The 23,607-nt window shown below is 40.1% G+C and overlaps 1 protein-coding gene across 1 annotated transcript in view; it reads right to left on the reverse strand.

Moving 5' to 3' along the window:
• LOC137287314 (uncharacterized) overlaps positions 1-23,607 on the reverse strand; it is a 93,307-nt gene that overhangs the window by 40,867 nt on the left and 28,833 nt on the right. Inside the window, exon 4 of the mRNA XM_067819592.1 lies at positions 8,253-8,266. Within this exon, the coding sequence (XP_067675693.1) occupies positions 8,253-8,266 (14 nt within the window). The remainder of the gene's footprint in view (positions 1-8,252; positions 8,267-23,607) is intronic.

Below are 23,607 nucleotides of genomic sequence, written 5' to 3' on the forward strand. Positions count from 1 at the left end.
ACCAAATGCAACGAGAGATAGCTGAGAAAAGATGCCAAGTCTAACTCAGCAGCAAAGAGGGATCGCCATTGGGATGCTGTAGGCCGGATCCACAGCAACTGCGGTCGCCAGGCACTTCCAGTGTCACATTGAGACAATCACAAGGCTCTCGGTAAGGCATCAACAGACGGGAAATGTTCAGGATCGACCAAGATCTGGACGGCCGAGAATAACAACGCCAGCTCAAGATGGCCACATCCGGGTTACTCACCTTCGTAACCGACAACAAAAAGCGACGCAGACGGCTTCAACCATCCAAGGACCACGTCACCACATCTCTGCAGACACCGTTCGTCGTCGACTGATGGCAGCAGGCATCATATGTCGACGTCCTTACGCCGATTTTAGTGTCACCACCAGCAACGCTTGCAAAGGGCCAGACAACATCAACGATGGCGGCATCAACAATGGCAGCAAGTGTTGTTTTCTGACGAATCCAGGTTCAACATGTCTCACGCCGACGGCCGAGTACGTTTATGGAGACGACGTAATGAACGTTAGGCCAACTGCTGCGTTGTGAAGGCTGACCGCTACGGAGGAGGAAGTCTGATGGTCTGGGGAGGCTTCAGCTACCACCACGGAACACCACCTGTGTTTCGTCAACGTGTGACTGCTGTCGTTTACAGAGATCAAGTTCCCCAACAACACGTTGTACCCCTTTTCCAAGCACAGCGTCCACTCCAAATCTTCCAGCAAGACAATGCTCATTCCTCACACGGCACGGGTCTCCATGGACTTTCTGAGAGCAAACAACATTCATGTGCTGCCCTGGCATTCTCTATCCCCCGATATGGCACCGATAGAACACGTGCGGGAAGAAACTGGAAGAAGAATGCACACAGCTGGTCCACCTCAGAACCTGAGGGATTCGGAAGCACGGTTTACAAGGGAATGGAATCAACTGCCACAAGCCTTCTTCCAGAGACTTGTTGACTCGATTAGACGTCGCTGTACTGCCTGTGTCGACAGCAATGGCGGTCACACGCGTTACTGATTACGAGACTCTGTTTTGTCATTTTTACTGTTCATGGGTGCTGAATGTTTTGTTAACAGAGATGAATTTTCCATCAGAAATCATGCACCATTTCATCAACAATCATGTGTCTGTTGTTGTTTTTCAATTAATTAAGGTTATGAGTACCCAAGATAGCAGTGTAAGATTTTTGAAAACCGACTTGCGTTTCTTTTGCGGTTTAGTATAGTTCCTATAAAGTGCCTGCAACAACTACTAGAGCTTGTAATATTCAACGACTAAAAGGATGGGGTGGCAGCTGTGACGGTTTTGCTGAGCGTGTATCTCAGTGATATACATTAAGCGATGTCTACTTTTTTCTTACGGACTGGGCAGACCAATACTTGAATATTGTGTGTTGGGGAGATTCCTGCAGTACAGCTTAACACTTTCCACTGTAAACGATTTGATTCCAGGAAGAGACGAAATCTCCAGAACAATGGATCTGGATGTCAAACACCTGCTCCTAACATCCTAACACAAGTATCACTCTTTCGTAATTACTGTCTTGCCTGTGCTTCAAAATCAACTTATTATATATTTGCAGAAATGCACGAGAGATGGGATATGATATTGCAATATGAAGCAATTTAGTTAGGCTCCACGTGTGTGTGTTAGCGCGGCATGTCATCTCTTTGTATGTGTCAGACATATGTAGCAGGTTTACATTTAGTGGTATATATACTGAGTTGATTCCGTTGAAGGTTACTATGGGTGTCCATGTGCGATGCTTAAGAGGTAGAGTACTTTAGTGTTTACTCCTCTCTCCACACTCAACCTCTACATGTTTACTGTCATCCATTAGGCAACTATAACTGGAACAGAATGGATCATGGCCCTCTTAAATCTGGAGATTCGAAACGACTTCATCAGTGTTGAAACTTGTGAGCCAACCCACCCGACTAAATATATCCAGTGAATTATATCCGTTGAAGGTGTAAATTACTAAATGAATGACATTCTGCCATTATGCAATCCGAGTAGGAAACTTACGTATTTGTTTTGCAATCTACATTAATCATCATCAGTGGAACATGTTTGGATTTTTCTCCGCATGTTGGATTCCCTTCCTTTTAAGTGGCAGTCAAATGCATCCAGCGTTTTCCCTGTTCGAGTAGATTGATATGTCTGTTATGAGAATAGCTCTACCTCTTCGTAATAATCAAAGTCTGCCTGCGTTGACAACCCTTAACCCTTCAGTCGTACTCTCCTGGTTAGGGTAGGTTTGCTTTTGTTGGTATTGTTGTTGCTTGCTATTTTGATGTTGTTTTATGACAGTGTCTTAATACGTGCGTTAGCCGAGTAACCAGTAATCAGTCACATGTATTGTTATAGATATAACACACGTGATTATGCGAGCCATAACATTATTTAACGGGGGAATTTACATGTGGGAAGGTCCCGTGTGGACACGGGACAGAATGTGTCCACAGCACCCCATTGCTTGTCGTAAGAGGCGACTAAATTGGACAACCTGTTGGCCGTGGGTTGCGTCCCGTGTCGGTGGAGGACGGGAACCTGGTGGTTGAGGACATTTGGGCTTTTAACTGCTTTCCATTTGCCCAACACACCACTTTGGCCCTTACTTCACCTAGACGGGTGGTTGAATTGGCTCGATTCAACCAACCGGCTGGTCATGCCAAGCCCTGTGCATGGATTATATATATATGTATGTCATTGCACAAATTTTATTTGGACTTTTAATTTCGGTCTTGGCTGAATTATTCATCGACTTTTCTGGTTTTGGAAAGTATTGAAAGTTCCGAATTTTGCCTAGAGTCTTATGCCCAGAAGCCGGTGGCCCATAGGCCAATCTGGTGGATTAATTCTTTGTAATTCTTCTACTGGAGTATATCATTCGGGTATCCTTGGTGCTGCAAGCTGGAGGCCCGCTTGCTTTAGCATTGTCCTTGTGATACTCCGTGGTGGGTGGGGAGCTCGGATGATGAACCATATTACACTAACTATGGCGTATGAAACCCCGACCAAAAAAACAAAACGTCCACTTGATATTGATCCTGATGATACTGACCATAGATCGTCTGCATCGATTGAATATTGGCCGCGTTTCGTTGTTTTCGAGACTCCTGACAAGACACCATTAAAGCTGAACCCCTTTGCTGTATCCAAGGGTATTCAAGGTATTGCTGGGGAGGTGAAAACCATTAGACGCTTGCGTTCGGGTGCCCTGTTAGTCGAATGCGGGAAAAAGCAACAAGCAACGAACCTGATGAACATGAAATCTTTCGTGGGCATTCCGGTCATGGTCTCTGCTCACAAGACCTTGAACACTAGTAAAGGTATCGTCAGAGATCGTGATCGATTGTTTGGTGATATGTCCGAAATTGACATTGCATCAAAAATGAAAGATCAAGGTGTGCTGTATGTGAAGCGCTTTTCAACCCGAAAAAAACAATGAAACATTCCAAACTAATACCTATCTGTTTTCTTTTTCATGTCCTAATGCTCCTAAATCAGTGAAGGCAGGCTATTGTAACATACAAGTTGATACCTACATCCCCAACCCGCTCAGGTGTTTTAAATGCCAGAAATATGGACATGGCGTGAATACTTGCACATTGTCTGTTGTGTGTGCTCATTGTGGGGAGGAGACAAACACAACAGAAGATTGTGACAGTGATTATAAAAAATGCACCAACTGTTCAGGCGACCATTCATCTTCTTCGAAACAGTGCCCTATATAGACAGAACAAATGGAGATAAACAGAATAAATTTCACTCAAAATATCTCCTTTTCTGGGGCAAAAAACCTGGTAAAGACTTAATACTAATATGCAGGCTGTTGCTGTAAGAATTACCTTACATGTAGCGTTTACACTATGCTCTTTATATATTTCACCGTCTTCAGTGTTTGCCAAAACCGATCTTCAAGTTCTATATGACCAACTCCCGAAGCCCTGTATTATAATGGGAGATTTAAATGGGCACAACCCACTCTGGGGTAGTGTAACTACAAACACTAGAGGTAAATTGTTGGAGGACTATTGTTCTGACAATGATTTATGTATTTATAATGATGATTCCAACACATATTTACACCCTGGGACAGGGACCTATTCTGCTCTTGACTTGTCATTGACAAATTCCGAACTACGAAATGAATTTGAATGGTCAGTCCATGATGACCTCTGTGGAAGTGACCATTTTCCTACTATATTAAAAGCTGTAACTCTATCCGATGTTCCTCCATCATCAAGACGAAATTTTAAAAAAGGCTAAATGGGCTTTATATAAAACACTGTGTGTTTAAAAACTTAAACACGAACGTTTTATTGACGTTCCAGATGCTATTAAATGCTTTTCTAATGAACTGAACTCCATAGCTGATGAGTGTGTAGTTCCACACATAAGAAAACCATGGTTCAACGATGCAAACAAGCTAGGAAGGCAAGGAAAAAGCAGAACATTATTTGCGTCGCCATCCTATGGTGCATAACTTAAATAAATTTTAAATTTTAAATGCTAAAGCACGGCGTACTTTCAAACAGAACAAACGTCAATCTTGGCAAAATAATGTATCCGAAATAAATTCTCGGACACCCATGTCCAAGGTATGGAACATGGTCCAAAAAATCAAAGGTAAAGGTACTAAATCTACTGTCCATCATCTTAAACATGGAGATCAGTCACTTCCTGATAAATCAGATATCGCAAATAAACTGGGCGAAACTCTCGCTAGACACTCTTCCTCATCTAATTATTTACCTCAATTCCAGCAGTATCAAAAACAAGAAGAAAAGAAAACTATTAATTTCAATTCTGATAATGGGGAAGATTATAATGAAACGTTTTCTATTCATGAACTCTATACTGCTCTTGATCAAGCTCATGACACTGCTACAGGAGCTGATAACATACATTATCAACATATGTCATATTTGGGATTTCACTTTCTTAGTAATCGTGTAATCATACATTATCAACTCCTGAAGCACTTACCGGAAACCTGTTTAGAGACGGTCTTATCAATTTTTGATGATATTTGGACTTCCGGGAAATTTCCTTCTTCATGGCGTGATGCCATAGTAGTACCAATACCTAAACCTGGACGTGATCACACGGATCCGTCCAATTACCGTCACAGTTTCATTAACTAGCTGTGCTTGCAAGACCATGGAACGCATGATAAATAATGGACTTGTTTGGTATTTGGAAACCAATAACCTAATAAGAGATATACAGTGTGGTTTCCGTAAAAATAGAAGTACTGTCGATCACTTAGTGCGACTGGAATCATTTGTGAAAAACGCACTAATCAATAAACAACATGCTGTGTCTATCTTTTCTGATCTTCAAAAAGCATATGATACAACCTGGAAATATGGCATTTTGAGAGATCTACATGATTTCGGTTTGCGAGGTCGTTTGCCTCAATTCAGAGCCAACTTTTTAAATGACAGACGATTTCAAGTCCGCGTAGGTTCTACCCTGTCTGATCATTACAATCAGGATCAGGGTGTTCCACAAGGCAGTATTTTGTAAGTCACACTTTTTAGTATCAAGATAAATAGTTTGTCAAAAAGTTTTAAACGATTCAATTGATGGGTCGTTATTTGTGGATGATTTTAATATTTCTTGTCGTGGTAAAAATATGCATACTATTGAACGGCAACTGCAGCTGTGTTTAAATAAAATAAATAAATGGTGTCTTAAAACGGCTTTAAATTTTCCAAATCCAAAACTAATTGTATACACTTTTGTAGAAAATATAAACCGCATAAAAATCCTGAACTGTTTCTAAATGGATCTCCCATAAAAGTTGTAAAGGAGGCCAAGTTCTTGGGAATAATTTTTGACTCGCATTTAACCTTTCTACCACATACCAAATCCCTCAAAACTAAATGCCTGAAGCCACTTGACTTCTTGAAAGTCGTTTCAAATTCTAAGTGGGGAGGGGATCCAGCTACCCTCCTGCAGCTTTATCGATCACTGATCCGGTCAAAACTTGATTATGGCTCCATTGTGTATGGTGGAGCCTGTAAAAGCAACCTCAAACTATTAGATTCTATCCACCACCAAGGTCTAAGACTTTGTCTTGGATCTTTTAGAACCTCACCTGTTGCCAGTCTCTATGTTGAGGCTGATGAATAATCTCTTTCACAAAGCCGTATAAAATTGTCTTTACAATACATTACTAAATTATATTCTAATAAATCTAACCCAGCCTATGACTGTGTGTTCAATCCGGTTTATGATACCTCTAGGACACAGAATTAAACCCTTGCTTTCTTCGGCCGGCATTGAGGTGGAACACATAGCTCCCTCCCGTCTCCTTTCTTCTCCTCCTTGGCAGTTGGTTAGGCCGCAAGTTGACCTAACATTAACTTCATTTAAAAAATCAGAAACTAATGAATTACAGTATAAACAAGAATATAATCAATTAAAAACTAAATATAGCAATTATAAATCCTTATTTACAGATGGTTCCAAGGACGGTGGTGCAGTGGCTTGTGCCACTGTCATTGGATCGAGAACAATATCTTCTAGACGTCCAGATTACAGCTCTATTTTTACTGCAGAAGCAAACGCCATATTAACTACTCTTAAATATATTCAAAGACACCCTAAACATAAACAGTATATAATATATTGCGACTCTCTTTCTTTGCCTTCAGGCTATTAAACATATTTCTTGTAAACATTCGCTTTTAATTGAAATTATAGAACTGTATAACACTCTTGCTACTGGCCAATGCGACGTCGTCCTTTGTTGGTTACCTAGTCACGTAGGCATTTCTGGTAACACAATGGCCGATCTTGCGGCTAAAGCAGCACTCAACAAATCTGGTACACCATTTCTTATTCCATACTCAGATTATAAAGCTACTATAAGATCTGTCCTGCTTGACTGTGTTGAATATTCCATCACAATATATAAATATTTTAATTCACGAACTTTGAAGGATCTTTTTAATTCTGTTAGGTCTCATTTAATTATTACATTTTTAAAAGAATTAGATTTGCTAAATGAATTGTAAATAGATAAATAGTTTATGCTTGGAAGTTTGAATTAGTAACTTAGAGTGTTAGTGGCTGTATCCTCGAGGGGGGTTGAAGTACCGTAAAAGTATTGTCCTCCTGAGAGGGTACGTAAGTCCCAAAACATTTGAAGTCAAATTTGATCTTCCATTTTGTCTTAGCCGTAGAATATGTGTCATTTCAATTTGTGACTAATCTTGCATACAATCACCAGCAGCTGAGGGGATGATGTAAATCCAGCTAGGGGCCATGCAGGTAGCAGAAGTATTGTAAGTCCCCATGGACCCTAGTATGGTGATCTACCTTCAGTTGTTGGTGATCTATATAGCCTGTTTTCATATTGTATTGTCTGAATAGGAATATTAGTTTTAACTTTTCACGCTAGTTTTATTTCTTATTGTGATATTCTAGTTGTTTTACTGTCCGTCGTCGACAGGTTTTTATCATATACATATAGATTCCTTTTTTAAGAATGCTCTCGTCACGATATGGCTGCAATACTGCCGATGTGACGTTAAATGTTAACTCACTCACTCAGATGTGGGAAGGTCTGGTGAATGAATATATGCAATAATTCCCATTAAGAGACGCTGGTATGGAACGAACATGATAATATGTAGCTAAAGTAATATGCTCACTAATACGCCACGAGCTATTTGGATTCTGAATTAGAGTTTTCGGTATCGCGGGGTTTAGCGGATCTATGCTGGTTGTTACATGCGTCGTAATGCAAATTTGCCTGAAGCCGTGAAATCCTTATAATAAAATCAATAACTGAATTAGTTCGAGACTCAATTATCTGTTTACATGTTTTAACGTGAAGGATCAAACGAAAACTCTCTATAAATAAAATCGAACGTTTCATGGAAACTAGTACACTGCACCTCACGTTTTCTGTTTTGGTGGAGTTTTCTTTTTCATTAATTTTTAATCACTTATCATACTGCACTATATACTAAACCACATGAGACTGTCTTCGAACTCAATACATGACATTGTCTGCACATACCAAAGAAAGCATTGTGCAGAGACCTGTTGGTTCTCTCCCAGAGTGCACAAATGAAAACGTCCATTAGAGTTATTGCTTCTTATTACCTTGCACAGTACTGAGTTGATGAAACGAGTACTAGTTACCTTCATGTCGTTACACTTGTTAACCGTAGACTTATGCCAGTGCAATGGACATAGAACCTGGGTTCACTTTACTTCACTCACCTCACTGCACACCAAATCATCTGAAGTATTTTCAATCCTTCCTTCTTTTGTCTTGATTTTGCACCACGAGCACACAGGGCAAAATGTCATCAAGCGCAATGAATACATGATGTATCTTGCCGCCCAGTTAGTTGTTTGATCAGTTCTGCGATCAGTTATCAGTAATATTTAGCTTTACAAGAACGACTGAATACTGATAAAATAATTTAGATGTGATAGAGGTGGCGTAATTTCAATGATGAAATACTGATATATTTATAAGTCTGTGAAAGAATTATGGATTTTACAGTCGATCACAGGATGAAATAAGGCTGCATTAATCCCATCTCTTCCACGTGTGGTATTAAAATACTAGCTTAGTGAAAGCTTCCGTTTGCATATCAACGCATAATTCCATTTTATTAATGAATTACTGAATTGCGACTTTTTAGGAGAACTAGGATGCGCTTCTCTACCTATTTGCTACGTATATTCGTCATATTTAGAGGCGATTTGTTTGCACAGTGTATTCGAAAACTTCCGTTGCCGTGACGGAACTGGAATTATCCACATTCAAGGAATTCATCGATCTTTGTGACAACATACAGCTCCTCCACCCTCATAGGTTTTCTGTAATGCAAAGCCTAACAATTTACCGCTCTAACGCATGGAGAGAGCACAGGGTGTATTGCGATGAAAAACGAATTCCTTAGATCATTCGAGACATAAATCATGTGTTTTCTGTTCTATACATGCGAAAATCAGATAACAATGCATTATATACGAATGAAAGTGGAGCGGGGATGTTGGTGTGTGCGTTGTTCGCCTAGCTCCACGGGAGTCGGGTGTACGGTTCAGAACTGGGCCAGATCGGGATCGTCAGGGCTGGGAAAACAATGAGGTTCAAAATGTATTTAGAGGAAGCTATTGTAACCATATATGTTCATTGGTGACGAGAGTCTTCTACCTCTTTCACATATATTAAAGAAAGTCGAGGATATTCCATTTGCGAGCATATCACGAGCCAATGCCAATGTGAGAAAAAGTCTAAAAAATCCTCACATGCGATCCATTTACAAAGGAATGGAAAGAATTGTCACATTATCTCCTAATTTCACTTCACCATCTGTTTCCTATTTGGCTTAATCATACGCATATTGTTAACCTGTAAATCCAATATCTCCGGCTTTTTATGGTACGCATGTATTTTTGTTATTTCTTCTTATATTCTTTCTTTGTTTGGGTTTTATATTTTGCCTATTTGCCTTGTGTTCGGGTTTGTTTACGGGTTCGAACATTACAGCAAATACTTTGTGGATGATGTTAATGTTCCTTAGAACAAATACAGTGTGTTGAAAACCTTTTTTAGTAGAACGGACTTGTTGGTACTGTTATTTCTATCATTGTTACAAATGCAAACATATTTCTCCATCAGTATACTTGTATCATTGCGTCAATATATATTATTAATGTTTTATTCTGAGATCTGTGGAAGATATTTGTTCATTCGAATATTATATTTTTTCAACAAATGCACTTGCCCCTATGGATATACTGCGTCTGTTTGATGGTATTTTATTTCCTCATATTAGTTAATATTGTTATTCGTTTTGAAATCTTTGGTCCTACGAGTGGAATTAAAACTCTGCGTGAGAAGAGTTCAAACCAATAGGTGTGAAGTATTTCCTCCTGCTCAGTATATTTCATACATACAATACACCTATTAAACACGCCGTTCTGAATCAGTGATATTTGTCACCCCCTACTATGACACGATAACAAACAATAAATTGAGCTGATTTTCCTCCTGATAGTTGTTATCATTCATTTCATGGACGAATGTTGTTGGGTGGAGACCGTTTCATTGCACGGAAAAGGTCAACTATGTTATTGATGAACTTCCTGCTACAAGACGGTTCCGGCTCGTGTGATTTTATCAGTGATTAGTAACAGTCCTGCATTGGCGTTTTAGCGGAAGTACGATGACTCTTTAGTTTCTCATGTTTCTTGATTTCAAGAACACTACTGGGCATTCCGCTGTAAAGTATTCCCTAACTACCAGTGGGGGTTCACGAGGCTACTAAAATGCTTTTGTTGATCTCTGACTTGGTTACCTGTATATTATGATCATTCCCCAAAGAGTGCGTTGTATATTGTGTCAATCTGTCTATAGACTTCAGATGCAGTGATGCACAGACATGTCACATGCCTAATAGTTGTGAGTGAGTGAGTGAGTGAGTGTATTGTTACTCCGTAACCCTGCAACATTCCGGCTCTGTAAATGATCGAGTTTGGACCAGACAACCCAGTGACAAACAGCATGGTCATCGAATTACGCAACTGGGATATGATGTACTTTGCCAACCATGCTAGCGAGCCTGAACACCCGACCTCTCTAGTCGCGTAGATCAATTTTAAAGTAATTCGTCACCTATTGCATGTCTAAAATATCTTCCGTGCAATGAAATATAGATCATACTACATACACAATTACGTTCCTAAGTAAGGGAAACGATTTGAAAAGGCTTTGTATTTCATACAATGTACTCATAATTTACCTCTCGACCATTGATAGAAACAACTGTATCCATGGCTACATGATTTCATTAAGTGGGAAAGGATTAACTGTGTGGTTGGTCGTGGTTTTGTTAGAGGTGATAGAACACTGCTGAATAGATATTTGTTGCAGAAACACGTGGGCAGCTGTGGCCGTCGCACACGATATCAATAATATATTACCAAATGGTAAAATATTTTCCTGTGTATTCATGGGAAACAGCTACACCCATCAATACATAATAATACAACGATTGCTCGTGTGTCAGGAAGTTCTGTGGTTCGGTGATAACAGGGAAATCTCCCACAGGGATATTAAATCCTTGTATGACACGTGAGCAACATTATCACCGACACAGGTAGCCAGGGCATTGTATTACCTCATGCTATTATACACTTTTTCCATATTCATAAGAAAAATATCAATTGACTGATTCCGACTTTATCGCGACTATTGAATAGTGGTACTTTAGAGAAAGCTCATCGTGCCTGCCATGAAGAAAGTAAAATGGAAAAACAGCCAAAAGCAAGTCAATCGCTCTTCTTTAATACACGGTAACATATGGTACAACTAGGAACAACCTGAAGAACAGGAACACAAATACTGACCACACATCAGATCGGATTCACACATGCCATAGAATGTTAGTTACATGGATTGTGCTCATTTTGTTGATCACTGGATTGTCTGATCTAGGCCTGATTATGTACCCGTTTGTGTGACAGAGAAATGACTTTAACTGCATCCTGGCGTGTCTGTCTAGCCTTAACTTGTCACTCAGGTGCTAAATTCATCACACTGATCATGATACTATTTATGTTTGTTGATTAAAAGACAAAACACTCACACAGTTCTGACTTAAATGAAAGCTATCAGCATCTATAAATCTCTTTACATATATGGCTCCTTATACTCTCATCGTTAATCACATCCCTGTTTAGCGGGCTTTAAAAAACACAAACCCGACACAAAAATTTACCCAAATCTGTAACTTCAACTGTTGTCAGCGTGTAGACGGGTATGCTTCGTGACAAAAAGTCATCCATACATATCTGAGGATTTGGAATCAACAATCCTTCCCTGAAAACACATCTTCTTGGGAGGGGCGATATTGCAGGTGTCCATCAACCGGATATAAACGTTACAGTGCAGATCGTGGCAGAAAACTTTACAGTGCACGTCGCGGCAGAAACTAACATATTCGAAACATTTGTGTGAATATTGACAAGGTGATGGAGGAAAACCTATCGCTACAAGAGGAGAAGAGTAAACAGAGACAACAAAACCCTTTCCACCTTCGAAGAAATATCTGCTGAAAGCAGCGTCGATTGTACAATTATTTCTCTAGTGTAACACTTTGAATAGACAACTACCAGGTGTCACTCTGACCTATTACCATGGCAAGCAACCGTAAGAAGCATATGGACGGGTTATTCCGGGTATCAACGTTTATGTTGCGTGTTTTACGACAGGTTCTTGAATGAGACGCAGCCTATTTTGTGGGAATCTCAAATGACACAAAAACATTCTGACCTCTGTGGTAAGAGTGTTCCCACACTCAGCGGTTGCTATTGTGACGATTAAGGGTGTAATCTAATACGACAGAAGGCCCTCCCATGTGAACGGCACAGGGCACAGGCGACGTTAATCTAACAGATGACAAAGATGAAAATGTCTCAGTTCTATATTGCGTGAGTTGTTTGATCCGTCGGGCGACGTGCCATAGATTTATCAAGGATACGCTGTTCCACCGGAGTATGAATCCTAGACCCGCATAAGTTCATGTTATTAAATTTTGTCCTCCTTAGAGGATACATAAATCTCAAAACGTTCAAAGTCAGTGTAACTTCTCTTTAATCATAGAATCATAGCCGAAGAGATGGTGTAAATCCAGCTAGGGTGTACGCAGGTATCAAAACTTTTGTACGTCCTCATGATCACTAGTATGGTGTATCTACTCTCAGTTGTTGCAACCTATAACCTGTTTCTATAGTAGATCATCTGTAGTAGCTATGAGTGCGAGTTACTTGCTAGTTTCTAATCGAAACCTGTGATAATCTAGTTGTTTTGCTTCCCTTCCTTGACACAGTTTAATACATTTTCATTTGTTTAATATGAAATTATAACTTGTCTCTTTGTCGGGATATGGCTGAAATATTGCCGATGTGATTTAACATCTTAACTCACTCACTCACTCACTGACTCATGCTCTTCGTGAAAATGTTACTACGTTTAGATCAGCTCAGTACACATGCTGCTGACACGCTATGGTATTTACAACCAGGGCCCCGTTTCACAAACCTCTAGTAAGCCTAAGATATCGTCACTTTTCAGGTAGCATTCGAACGTCCTATGTTACAGTATAGGAGGTACGAATGTTACGAGAAACTTTACGAGAACTTAAGCTTACGATATGCTTACGTTAGGCTAACGTCTTCATAAAACAAGTGCACTACAGGACAGGTTCTTAGCAGAACCAACAGTAAACTAAACAGTGCTACAGGGCGAGTGAGTGAGTGAGTGAGTGAGTTAAAATTTAACGTCACATCGGCAATATCTCAGCCATATCGTGATGAGAACATCTAATATCAAAATTATTAGCACTATTTAGACAATACAATATAAAAACAGACTATAGATCGCCAACAACTGAAGGTAGATCACCACACTAGGGACCATGGGGACTTACAGTACCTTTGCTACCTACATGGACCCTAGTTGGATTTACATCATCCCCTCAGCTGCTGGCGATTGTACGAAAGGTTAGCCGAAATTAAAAGAACATGAATACTACGATTAAAAACCTGGTAGACTTTAATTTACTGTGAATGTTTGTGGACTTACGTACCCTCTCAGGAGGACAATAATCTTACAATACTTCAACCCCCTTTGAGGGTACAGCCACCAACAATTCAAGTTACTAATTCAAACTACCAATCATTAAAATACATCTATTTACAGAAACATATTATTCAAAATTCAACCACAAAATCAATTTCTTTTAAAAAACCTATAATAAAATGAGAATTAACGTTGGTAAAAAGATCCTTCATTGTTTTTACTGTAAAATACTTATCCCTTGTTCACAAATGGAATTAAAACTAGCATGGAAAGTTAAAAACAACATCACCATTAGGATATTACACTATAAAATCAGGCTTTTGATCGCCAACAACTGAAGGTAGATCACCAAACTAGGGACCATGGGGACTTATAGTACCTTTGCTACCTGCATGGACCCTAGTTGGATTTACACCATCCCTTCAGCTGCTGGCGAGTGTACAATATGCCAGCCAAACTTAAAACAACATGAATACTACGATTAAAAACCTGGTAGATTTAAATTTACATGGAATGTTTGTGGACTTACACCCTCTCAGGGGGACAATAATTGTACAATACTTCAACCCCCTTTGAGGGTACAGCCACTAACAATTCTAGTTCCTAACCTAAACTACCAATCATTAAAATACATTTATATACAGAACATAGTACTCAAACTTCAACCAAGAAATCAATTTCCTTTACAAAAACAATAATTAAATGAGCGCTGACTGTGTTAAAAAGATCCTTAACAGTTTTTACAGAATAATACTTATCCCTTATGATGGAGAATTCAACACAGTCAAGCAGGATATGCTTGACCGTGACTCTCTCATCACAAGGGATACAAAACGGAGGATTCTCACCTTTTAATAGGTATGCATGAGTGTATCTTGTATGGCCAATACGACATCGTCGCAAAATAACTTCTTCAAATCTGGACTGACAACCCAAGTATGTATAACCTATGTAGGGTTTTATTTCATGTAGTTTATTTATACCTACTTGGGTGTCCCACTTCTTCTGCATCAGAACACGAGTGTAAGCTCTAATGCTAGCTTTGTAGTCAGAATAAGGAATAAGAAGTGGTGTCACAGATTTGTTGAGTGCTGCCTTAGCAGCAAGATCGGCCATTGCGTTACCGGAAATGCCAACGTGGCTGGGTAACCAACAGAAGACGATTTCGTACTGGCCAGTAGCAAGATCATTATATAATTCAATAATTTCAATTAAAAGTGGATGTTTACAAGGACGATTTTTAATCGTCTGAAGACAAGAAAGAGAGTCGGAATAGATTATAGATTGTTTATGTTTATGGCGTCTTTTAATATATTTAAGAGCTGTTAGTATGGCGTTAGCGTCAGCGGTAAAAATAGAACTGTTGTCTGGTAATCTAGAAGATATTGTTCTGGATCCAATGACAGTGGCACAAGCTACTGCGCCACCGTCCTTGGACCCATCTGTAAATAAGGATTTATAACTGCTATATTTATGTTTCAATTCATTATATTCTTGTTTATACTGTAATTCATTAGTTTCTGATTTTTTAAATGACGTTAATGTTAGGTCAACTTGTGGCCTAACCAACTGCCAGGGAGGAGAAGAAAGAAGACGAGAAGGAGCTATATTTTCCAGCTCAATGCCGGCAGCAGCAAGAAATGGTTTAATTCTTAAACCAAGAAGCGGTACAAGCAAAGATTTCATATTGTATGAGTCCTCACACAGAGGACTGAAAACACAGTTATATGCAGGGTTTGACTCACCGGAATATAATGTTGTTACATACTGTAAAGCTAATTTGATACATCGCTGCTCAAGAGATGGCTCATCGGCCTCAACGTACAGGGTGTCAACAGGTGAAGTTCGAAAGGAGCCAAGACAAAGTCTTAGACCTTGATGGTGAACAGAATCTAAAACTTTCAGGCTGCTTTTACAGGCTCCACCATATACACTGGAGCCATAATCAAGTTTTGACCGGATCAGTGATCGATAAAGTTGCAGGAAGGTAGCTTGGTCCCCTCCCCATTTAGAATTTGAAACGACAAGTGCCTTCAGGCATTTAGTTTTGAGGGATTTGATATGTGGTAGAAACGTTAAATGTGAGTCAAAAATTAATCCCAAGAACTTGGCCTCCTTTACAACTTTGATGGGAGTGCCATCTAGAGATAGTTCTGGGTCCTTATGTGGTTTATATGTTCTCCAAAAATGTATACAATTAGTTTTGGACTTCGAAAATTTGAAGCCATTTTCAAGACACCATTTATTTATTCTGTTTGAACACAACTGCAGTTGCCGCTCAATGGTATCCATATTTTTACCTCGGCAAGAAATATTAAAATCATCCACGAAAAACGATCCATCAATTGAATCGCTTAAAACTTTCGATAAACTGTTGATGGTGATGCTAAAAAGAGTGACAGATAAAATACTACCTTGTGGAACACCCTGATCCTGACTGTAATGATCAGCGAGGGTAGAACCCACACGGACTTGAATTTGCCTGTCATTTAAAAAGTTGGCTATGAATTGAGGCAAACGACCTCGCAAACCAAAATCATGTAAATCTCTTAAAATGCCATATTTCCAGGTTGTGTCATATGCTTTCTCAAGATCAAAAAAGATAGACACAGCATGTTGTTTATTAATCAGCGCATTTTCAACAAATGATTCTAAACGCACTAAGTGATCGACAGTACTTCTGTTTTTACGGAAACCACATTCTATGTCTGCGATAAGGTTATTGGTTTCCAAGTACCAAACAAGTCGATTATTTTTCATGCGTTCCATGGTCTTGCAAACACAGCTAGTTAGTGAAATAGGTCGATAATTAGACGGATCCGTATGATCACGTCCAGGTTTAGGTATTGGTACTCCTATGGCGTCACGCCATGAGGGAGGAAAGTTACCCGATGTCCAAATATCATCGAAAATATTGAGAAGAGTTTCTAGGCAGGATTCCGGTAAGTGCTTCAGGAGTTGATAATGTATGTTATCAGCTCCAGTAGCAGTGTCATGAGTTTGACCAAGAACAGTATGGAGTTCATGAATAGAAAACGTTTCATTATAATCTTAACCATTATCGGAATTGGAATTAATAAGTTTCTTTTCTTCTTGTTTTTGATATTGCTGGAATTTTGGTACATAATTTGGAGAGGAAGAGTGTTTAGCAAGGGTTTCACCTAGTTTATTAGCAATATCTGATTTATCAGGAAGTGACTGATCTCCATGTTTAAGATGATGGACAGTAGATTTAGTACCTTTACCTTTGATTTTCTGGACCATGTTCCATACCTTGGACATGGGTGTCCGAGAATGTATTTTGGATACATAATTTTGCCAAGATTGGCGTTTATTCTGTTTAAACGTACGCCGTGCTTTAGCATTTAAAACGTTAAATTTATTTAAATTATGTACCATAGGATGGCGACGGAAACTTCTTATGTGTGGAACTACAGAGGAACTTGGTATACACTCATCAGCTATGGAATTCAGTTCATCAGAAAAAAGATTTAATAGCATCAGGAACGTCAATAAAACGTTCGGGTTTACGTTTTTCAGCACACAGTGTTTCATATAAAACCCACTTACCCTTTTTAAAATTCTGTCGTGATGATGGAGGAACATCAGATGGAAATAGGTTTTAATATAGTAGGAAAATGGTCACTTCCACACAGGTCATCGTGGACTGACCATTCGAATTCATTTAATAGTTCTGAATTTGTCAATGATAAGTCGAGAGCAGAATAAGTCCCTGTCCCAGGGTGTAACTATGTGTTGGAACCATCATTATAAATACATAAATCATTGTCAGAACAAAAGTCCTCCAAACATTTGCCTCGAGTGTTTGTATTTACACTACCCCAGAGTGGATTGTGCCCATTTAAATCTCCCATTATAATACAGGGCTTCGGGAGCTGATCATATAGAGCTTGAAGATCGGTTTTGGCAAAAGCCGAAGACGGTGAAATATAAAGACAGCATAGCGTAACCGCTACATGTGAAGTAATTATCACTGCAACAGCCTGCATATTAGTATTAAGTGAAACAGGGCTTTGAATAACGTTTTGTTTGACTAGAATGGATGATCCGCCAGTGGCCCTATCACCCGGAGGTGAAAAACAATGATATGCATCAAAATGACGAAGGTCAAATGTATCTGTTTGCTTTAAATATGTCTCTAGGAGATATGACGCTGAAGGTGTGAAATCTTGGACTAATAGCTGTAATTCATGTAAATTTGTCCTCAATCCTCTGCAGTTCCACTGTATAATATTATTGGAATAAACTATCTTTTAGGGGGATTTATTGGGGATCTACCCCGCACTCTTTTGGAGGGCGACAAGCTATGTGCCCTAGAATGGACGTTTTCAGAAACGCCCATGTCCTCAAGAGACCCATATTTATTAAACAGTTGAATTTTGTTCTGTGACCCTTTAGGAGCTTTGCTTCTTTGTTGTTTTGAAGCATCAGGCTTTGGCTTCGGTTTACTTTTCACGGTGTGTTGACTATCACCTGTCGATTGAGACTTTGAGTGTGACTGAGATGATGATTTGTGATCAGAAGAAGACTTTTATGTACTAGGAAGTGATTCCTCAGTCTGTGATGATATAGCAGTGCACAAAGGCTGTGGAGAATCACAATTGACCCAAGTCAAGGTAGTTTGGCAGCCTGTGGTTGATGTTGTTTTAGAGCTACACCCCGATGATGTTTTTGTTACTGTAGCATAACTTTCCGAAAGTTCAGATGTCTTTACCAGTTTTTTGGCCTCGAAAAAAGAGATATTTTGTGTAAATTTCATTTTATTGATCTCCATTTGCTCTTTCCCAATAGGACACTGTTTAGAAAATGACGAATGGTCGCCTGAGCAATTGGTATATTTTTTATAATCACTGTCACAGTCTTCTGTTGTGTGTGTCTTCTCACCACAGTGAGCATACACAACAGACAATGTGCAAGTATTTACGCCTTGTCCATATTTCTGGCATTTAAAACACCTGGGGATGAAAAAGTAAACAGATAGGTGTTCGTTTTAATGCTTTCACTGTTTCTCCGAGTTGAAAAGCGCTTGACGTAGAGTACACCTTGATCCTTCATTTCAGATCCTATATCAAGTTCCGACATATCATCAAACAATCGGTTTCGATCTCTCACGATACCTTTGCTTGAATTCAAGGTTTTGTGTGCAGAAACCGTGACCGGAATACCCACGAAAGATTTGATGTTCAGCAAATTAGTTGCTTGTTGCTTTTTTCCGCACTCTACTAACAGGGCACCTGAACATAAGCGTCTTATGTTCTTCACATCCCCTGCAATACCTTGAACACCCTTGGATACAGCAAAGGGGTTCAACTTTAATGGTGTCTTGTCAGGAGTCTCAATCACAATGAAACGCGGCCAATACTCAATTGATGCAGACGGTCTATGGTCACTATCAACAGGGTCAATATCAAGTGGACGTATTGTTTTTTTTTGTTGGGTTCTCATAAGCCATGGTTAGTTTAAATGGTTCATCACCCGAGCTCCCCACCCACCACGGAGAATCACAAGGACAATGCTAAAGTAAACGGGCCTCCAGCTTACAGCACCAAGGATACTCGGATGACATACTCCAGCAGAAGAATTAAAACATTAATAATTCCACCAGATTGGCCCATGAGCCACCGCCTTTTGGGCATGAAATTGGAAATTCTGAAGATCCAAAAGTCGGCCAAGACCTAATATTATACATCTTACGATTCTCAAACTTTTGTGTAACATTACATACAGTAATGTTCAGGGCTTGGCGTGACCAGCCGATTGGTTGAACCGGGCCCATTCAACCTCCCGTCTAGGTGAAGTCAGGGCCGAAGTGCTGTGTTGAGCAATAGGAACACTGGTCTTGCTCCCATTGCCCTCAGCCATCAGGATCCCCTCCTCCACCGACACAGGGCCGCAACCCACGGCAAACGGGTTGGTGGACCAAATACCCTCCCGGGTCCACTACGGGGGTGTCGGCGAGCTCTTGGCGGTACCCAGCACCCACCACGAGGAGGTGGCTCGCCACGGGTGCCTCTAAAGGGCGAGTTTACACGAAAATGAACCGTTCTGTCTTCCACGTTTTCATCATAAGATATCCTTGACAGGTGGTTCTATAGCCAAAGCAACACAGACATCAGAAGTAACTAACTTTTGGTCTGGTGTTACAAGTTAAGTTTCTGCATTAACCAAGATTTCTGTGTCCACAATGAATACAACATAGCTTATGTCCCGTGGAAATGACGTCATTGATGCCGAAATTATTTATGATTGACGTCTTGGACCCATTTCACGTGGGTTCCACGCTGTTACATTGTACAAAAATAACATCTAGCAAAATATATCAGATGGTGCACGGTGAAAGACCCACTATTTTCAAATGTAAATGACGCCCATCTCGGATTACCCTTTTACACTGTGTATTGTTCTGATACTGTGAGTGATCCGATTATCTACCCGTCGCATACACTTGCTGATGTATACGTGTTATATCATCCATGTCAAGAACATCGTAGCAAAAGTGCAGTAAACACAAGCGTATTCTAATTATTTGAAAGAATCAACAGGGCGATAACTCTCGACTGTTTAGCTCGGCATAAACTTCAGCACTTATAGTGCAGGTTATATATTTTTTTGTAAGAAAAATAGTATAGAGTTTACAAACACCGATATTAAGTAGTTAAAGATCTATTTTGGTTCATATACGACGATACGTGAGTTTTCGTGTACACTTCCACTTTACACTTGTTTTCATGGATTGTCGATTATGGCAACATACTTAGTCTCCTTCCTCTGAGTTACCATACGGTCGATGGCTGCTAAGCCCTATTAGTATCCTTAGAATACCCGTGTATCTTATATATTCACACAGGCTGTGGCGTCCTATCATTATAACAGACAGGACTTGAAAGTCCTTGATCTCACCAGCCGCCACTTCCAGATAAAAAGTAAAATATTACTTAAAACACCAAATACCTAAGCTGTGTACCAACACAAGCCACGTGGATCTTCAGATCCTACTTGTGCAATTGTACAATCGTACAACTCAAGTGTAATAGTTATCGAGTTTTCTCTGAACTAGAGCTGGGGCAAACTCACTCATTTTGTGAGAGGTTTATATCGTGGGGTAGTCATATAAAGACATGATTCCTGCATATGCATATGCAGAAATTGGGACACGCGACCGTGTAGTCGATCGAAAGAAGGCAAGAAATTGTGATGAGGGCAATGTATTAAATATGAATTGTTTTGGAAATTGGCAAGGACTGATATGAAACGTGACAGTGAATTGTTGAAAGTAAAGTCACACCATGGAAATGCGATTTTTGAATTAATACACGCGGCGTCGTGTCCAAGGGTTGCGAGGATAAGTTGAATCAGATTACTGTGTTACTCATGCACAATGAGTACAGTTATAGTACGTGGGCATCGTACAGTTCTGAGCCTACAATACTTCTGCTATGTGCAAGGAAAAAATCATCGTTTGATATTGAAAATAGTTTCTATCATTCACACAAAGGTAATATTGACATGTAGGTTTGAATAAATAAATTATTTTTCAATATCGTGCAATTACGTTCATAATGCACAATGGACACAATGTGTGAAGCCCATCTCTGGTGCCCTGCGCCGTGATATCGATACACGCGACGTAAAGCTCAGACTCGCCCACTCACAATATGCCAATACACCTACACAGTAATGTTTATTGGATAAACAATAAATTTACGGAATTATTTTTTACGGAATGACATTTTTACAAGATGTTGTTCTATCGATAGCTCCAGTTTATTATTCATAAATGGCAAACTCAGCATTTAGATTCTGGGCATGATGTAAGGATACCCTTCACATGGAATACAATTAAGAACAAACCAAATAGTGACAGGACAGTGACAACCCATGACAGGATATCGGTACATATAAGCATTATTGTGTTTTGGCACGGGACATATGTTTGTGGTTTTAGGATCTCTCACTCAAGAAACGGCACCCGTGGCGAGCCACCTCCTCGTGGTGGGCGCTGGGTAACGCCAAGAGCTCGCCGACACCCCCGTTGTGGACCCGGGGGGATATTTGGTCCACCAACCGGTTTGCCGTGGGTTGCGGCCCTGTGTCGGTGGAGGACGGGAGTCTGGGGGTTGAGGGCACTGGGGGCCTGTGACCGCGTTCCCTTTGCTCAACACACCCCTTCGACCCTTACTTCACCTAGACGGGAGGTTGAATGGGCCCGATTCAACCAATCGGCTGGTCACGCCATGCCCTGTGCGTAGAACTATTTTTTGCACAGTTAGTCCATTGGATATTGGTGTCTTTGATATCTGTTATCCAAATATTTTCAAATTATTCCTGATTTTAAATTGCCTAGAGTCCTATACCAGAAGGCGGTGGCTCACGGGCCAATCCGGTAATGTCAACCTCTGAATTCTGTATGCCTCCAATTACCTGTTTAGGGCTGAACCAGCCTGACTGTGCTTTTTGGTAGGCAAATATGGCTATTCACGTTGTATTTGCTGGAGTATACCACTCTTGAAGCCCTGGTGTTGTAGATGGTTGCTTCTGCAACATCGTCCTTGTTGACACTCGATGGCGGGTGGGGGTCAAGGGTGCTGAATATTACTCACACGCCATGTCTCAAAACCCCAATCCTGGTTCATTGAAGGCAAATAAACGTCGCCACGTAGAATCTTTATCCTCTGATGAAGAAGTTTCTTCAGATGTAGCTAATTCTTGGCCAAAGTTCATTGTTATCTCTTCTTTTGACGGAAACCCACTGAAACTTAATCCTTTCGCTGTGTCCAAAGGCATTCAAAGTGTATGTGGAGAGGTGAAAAATGTCACTGTTCTCCGAAGTGGTTCACTGCTTGTTGAATGTGCACGGAGGCAACAATCTGTCAATTTGCTGAACCTTCAGCAATTTGTTAACACCAAGGTTGTTGTCACGGTGCACAAGTCACTCAATTCATGTAGAGGAATAGTGCGGGATTATGCAAAGTGTCTGTCTGACATGACAGAAGATGAAATATCAGCTGCTTTAAAAAGTCAAGGTGTTACATCTGTAAAACGGTTCACTAGGAAACAGGATAACACTATTGTCAAAACACACACTTACCTCCTTACCTTTGCCTTGTCCTCTTTGCCCAAATCTATAAAGGCCGGGTATTATAACATTGCTGTGGAAGTGTATATACCAACACCACTGAGATGTTTTAAATGCCAAAGATTTGGCCATGGTACCAAGACTTGCAATCACAAGGTTATCTGTGTCCGTTGCAGCGGGGCGCATGAGAGCTCTGACTGCAATAATGAAATCAAGTGTGCTAACTGTCACGGACAGCACTTAGCATCATCCAAATCATGTCCTAGATTTGAAACCCAATCTAAAATCCTCAAAATTAAGTACACAAACAATATCTCTTTCAGTGAAGCAAGAAAATTAGTTTCCACTGTCACACAGTCTACTGCTTCTACTTACTCCGCTGCAGTTTCTTTAACTCAGCAAACTCAATTTTCACATGTTGTCACAAGACAATCAGTCTCATGTCAAACAGATTTGTCTTGGGTGACAGATAAGCAGATCAGCCTTGGTAACTTTATCTCATCTCCAACTTTGCAGAAATTTCATCAGCCTCTCAGACGGACGATCTCCCTGAACCGCTATCTGTCCATACGCTTCATTCTACAAGTGACCAAGAAAATGAGAAAAGTCAACTATCAAGAAATAAAAAGAAACATTCAAAGAAAAAGGGTAAAACGGTAATGCATTTGGAGCTGCCTTCCACTTTGGAAACCCCTGTGACGGTTCATAACTCATTTGAACCGCTTGAGATGGATATCACTTCCTCGCACTGTATCGTGCCTGGGAGTGGTCCTTCTACATGTCCTAGATCCCCAGTTCAGCCCCCATGAGTGGCTCAAGTCTCACTCAGTGGAATTGCAGAGGACTCAGGAAAAATTTCAATGAGAT

Source organism: Haliotis asinina, chromosome 1, assembly GCF_037392515.1.
Source record: "Haliotis asinina isolate JCU_RB_2024 chromosome 1, JCU_Hal_asi_v2, whole genome shotgun sequence".
Taxonomy (NCBI): domain Eukaryota; kingdom Metazoa; phylum Mollusca; class Gastropoda; order Lepetellida; family Haliotidae; genus Haliotis; species Haliotis asinina.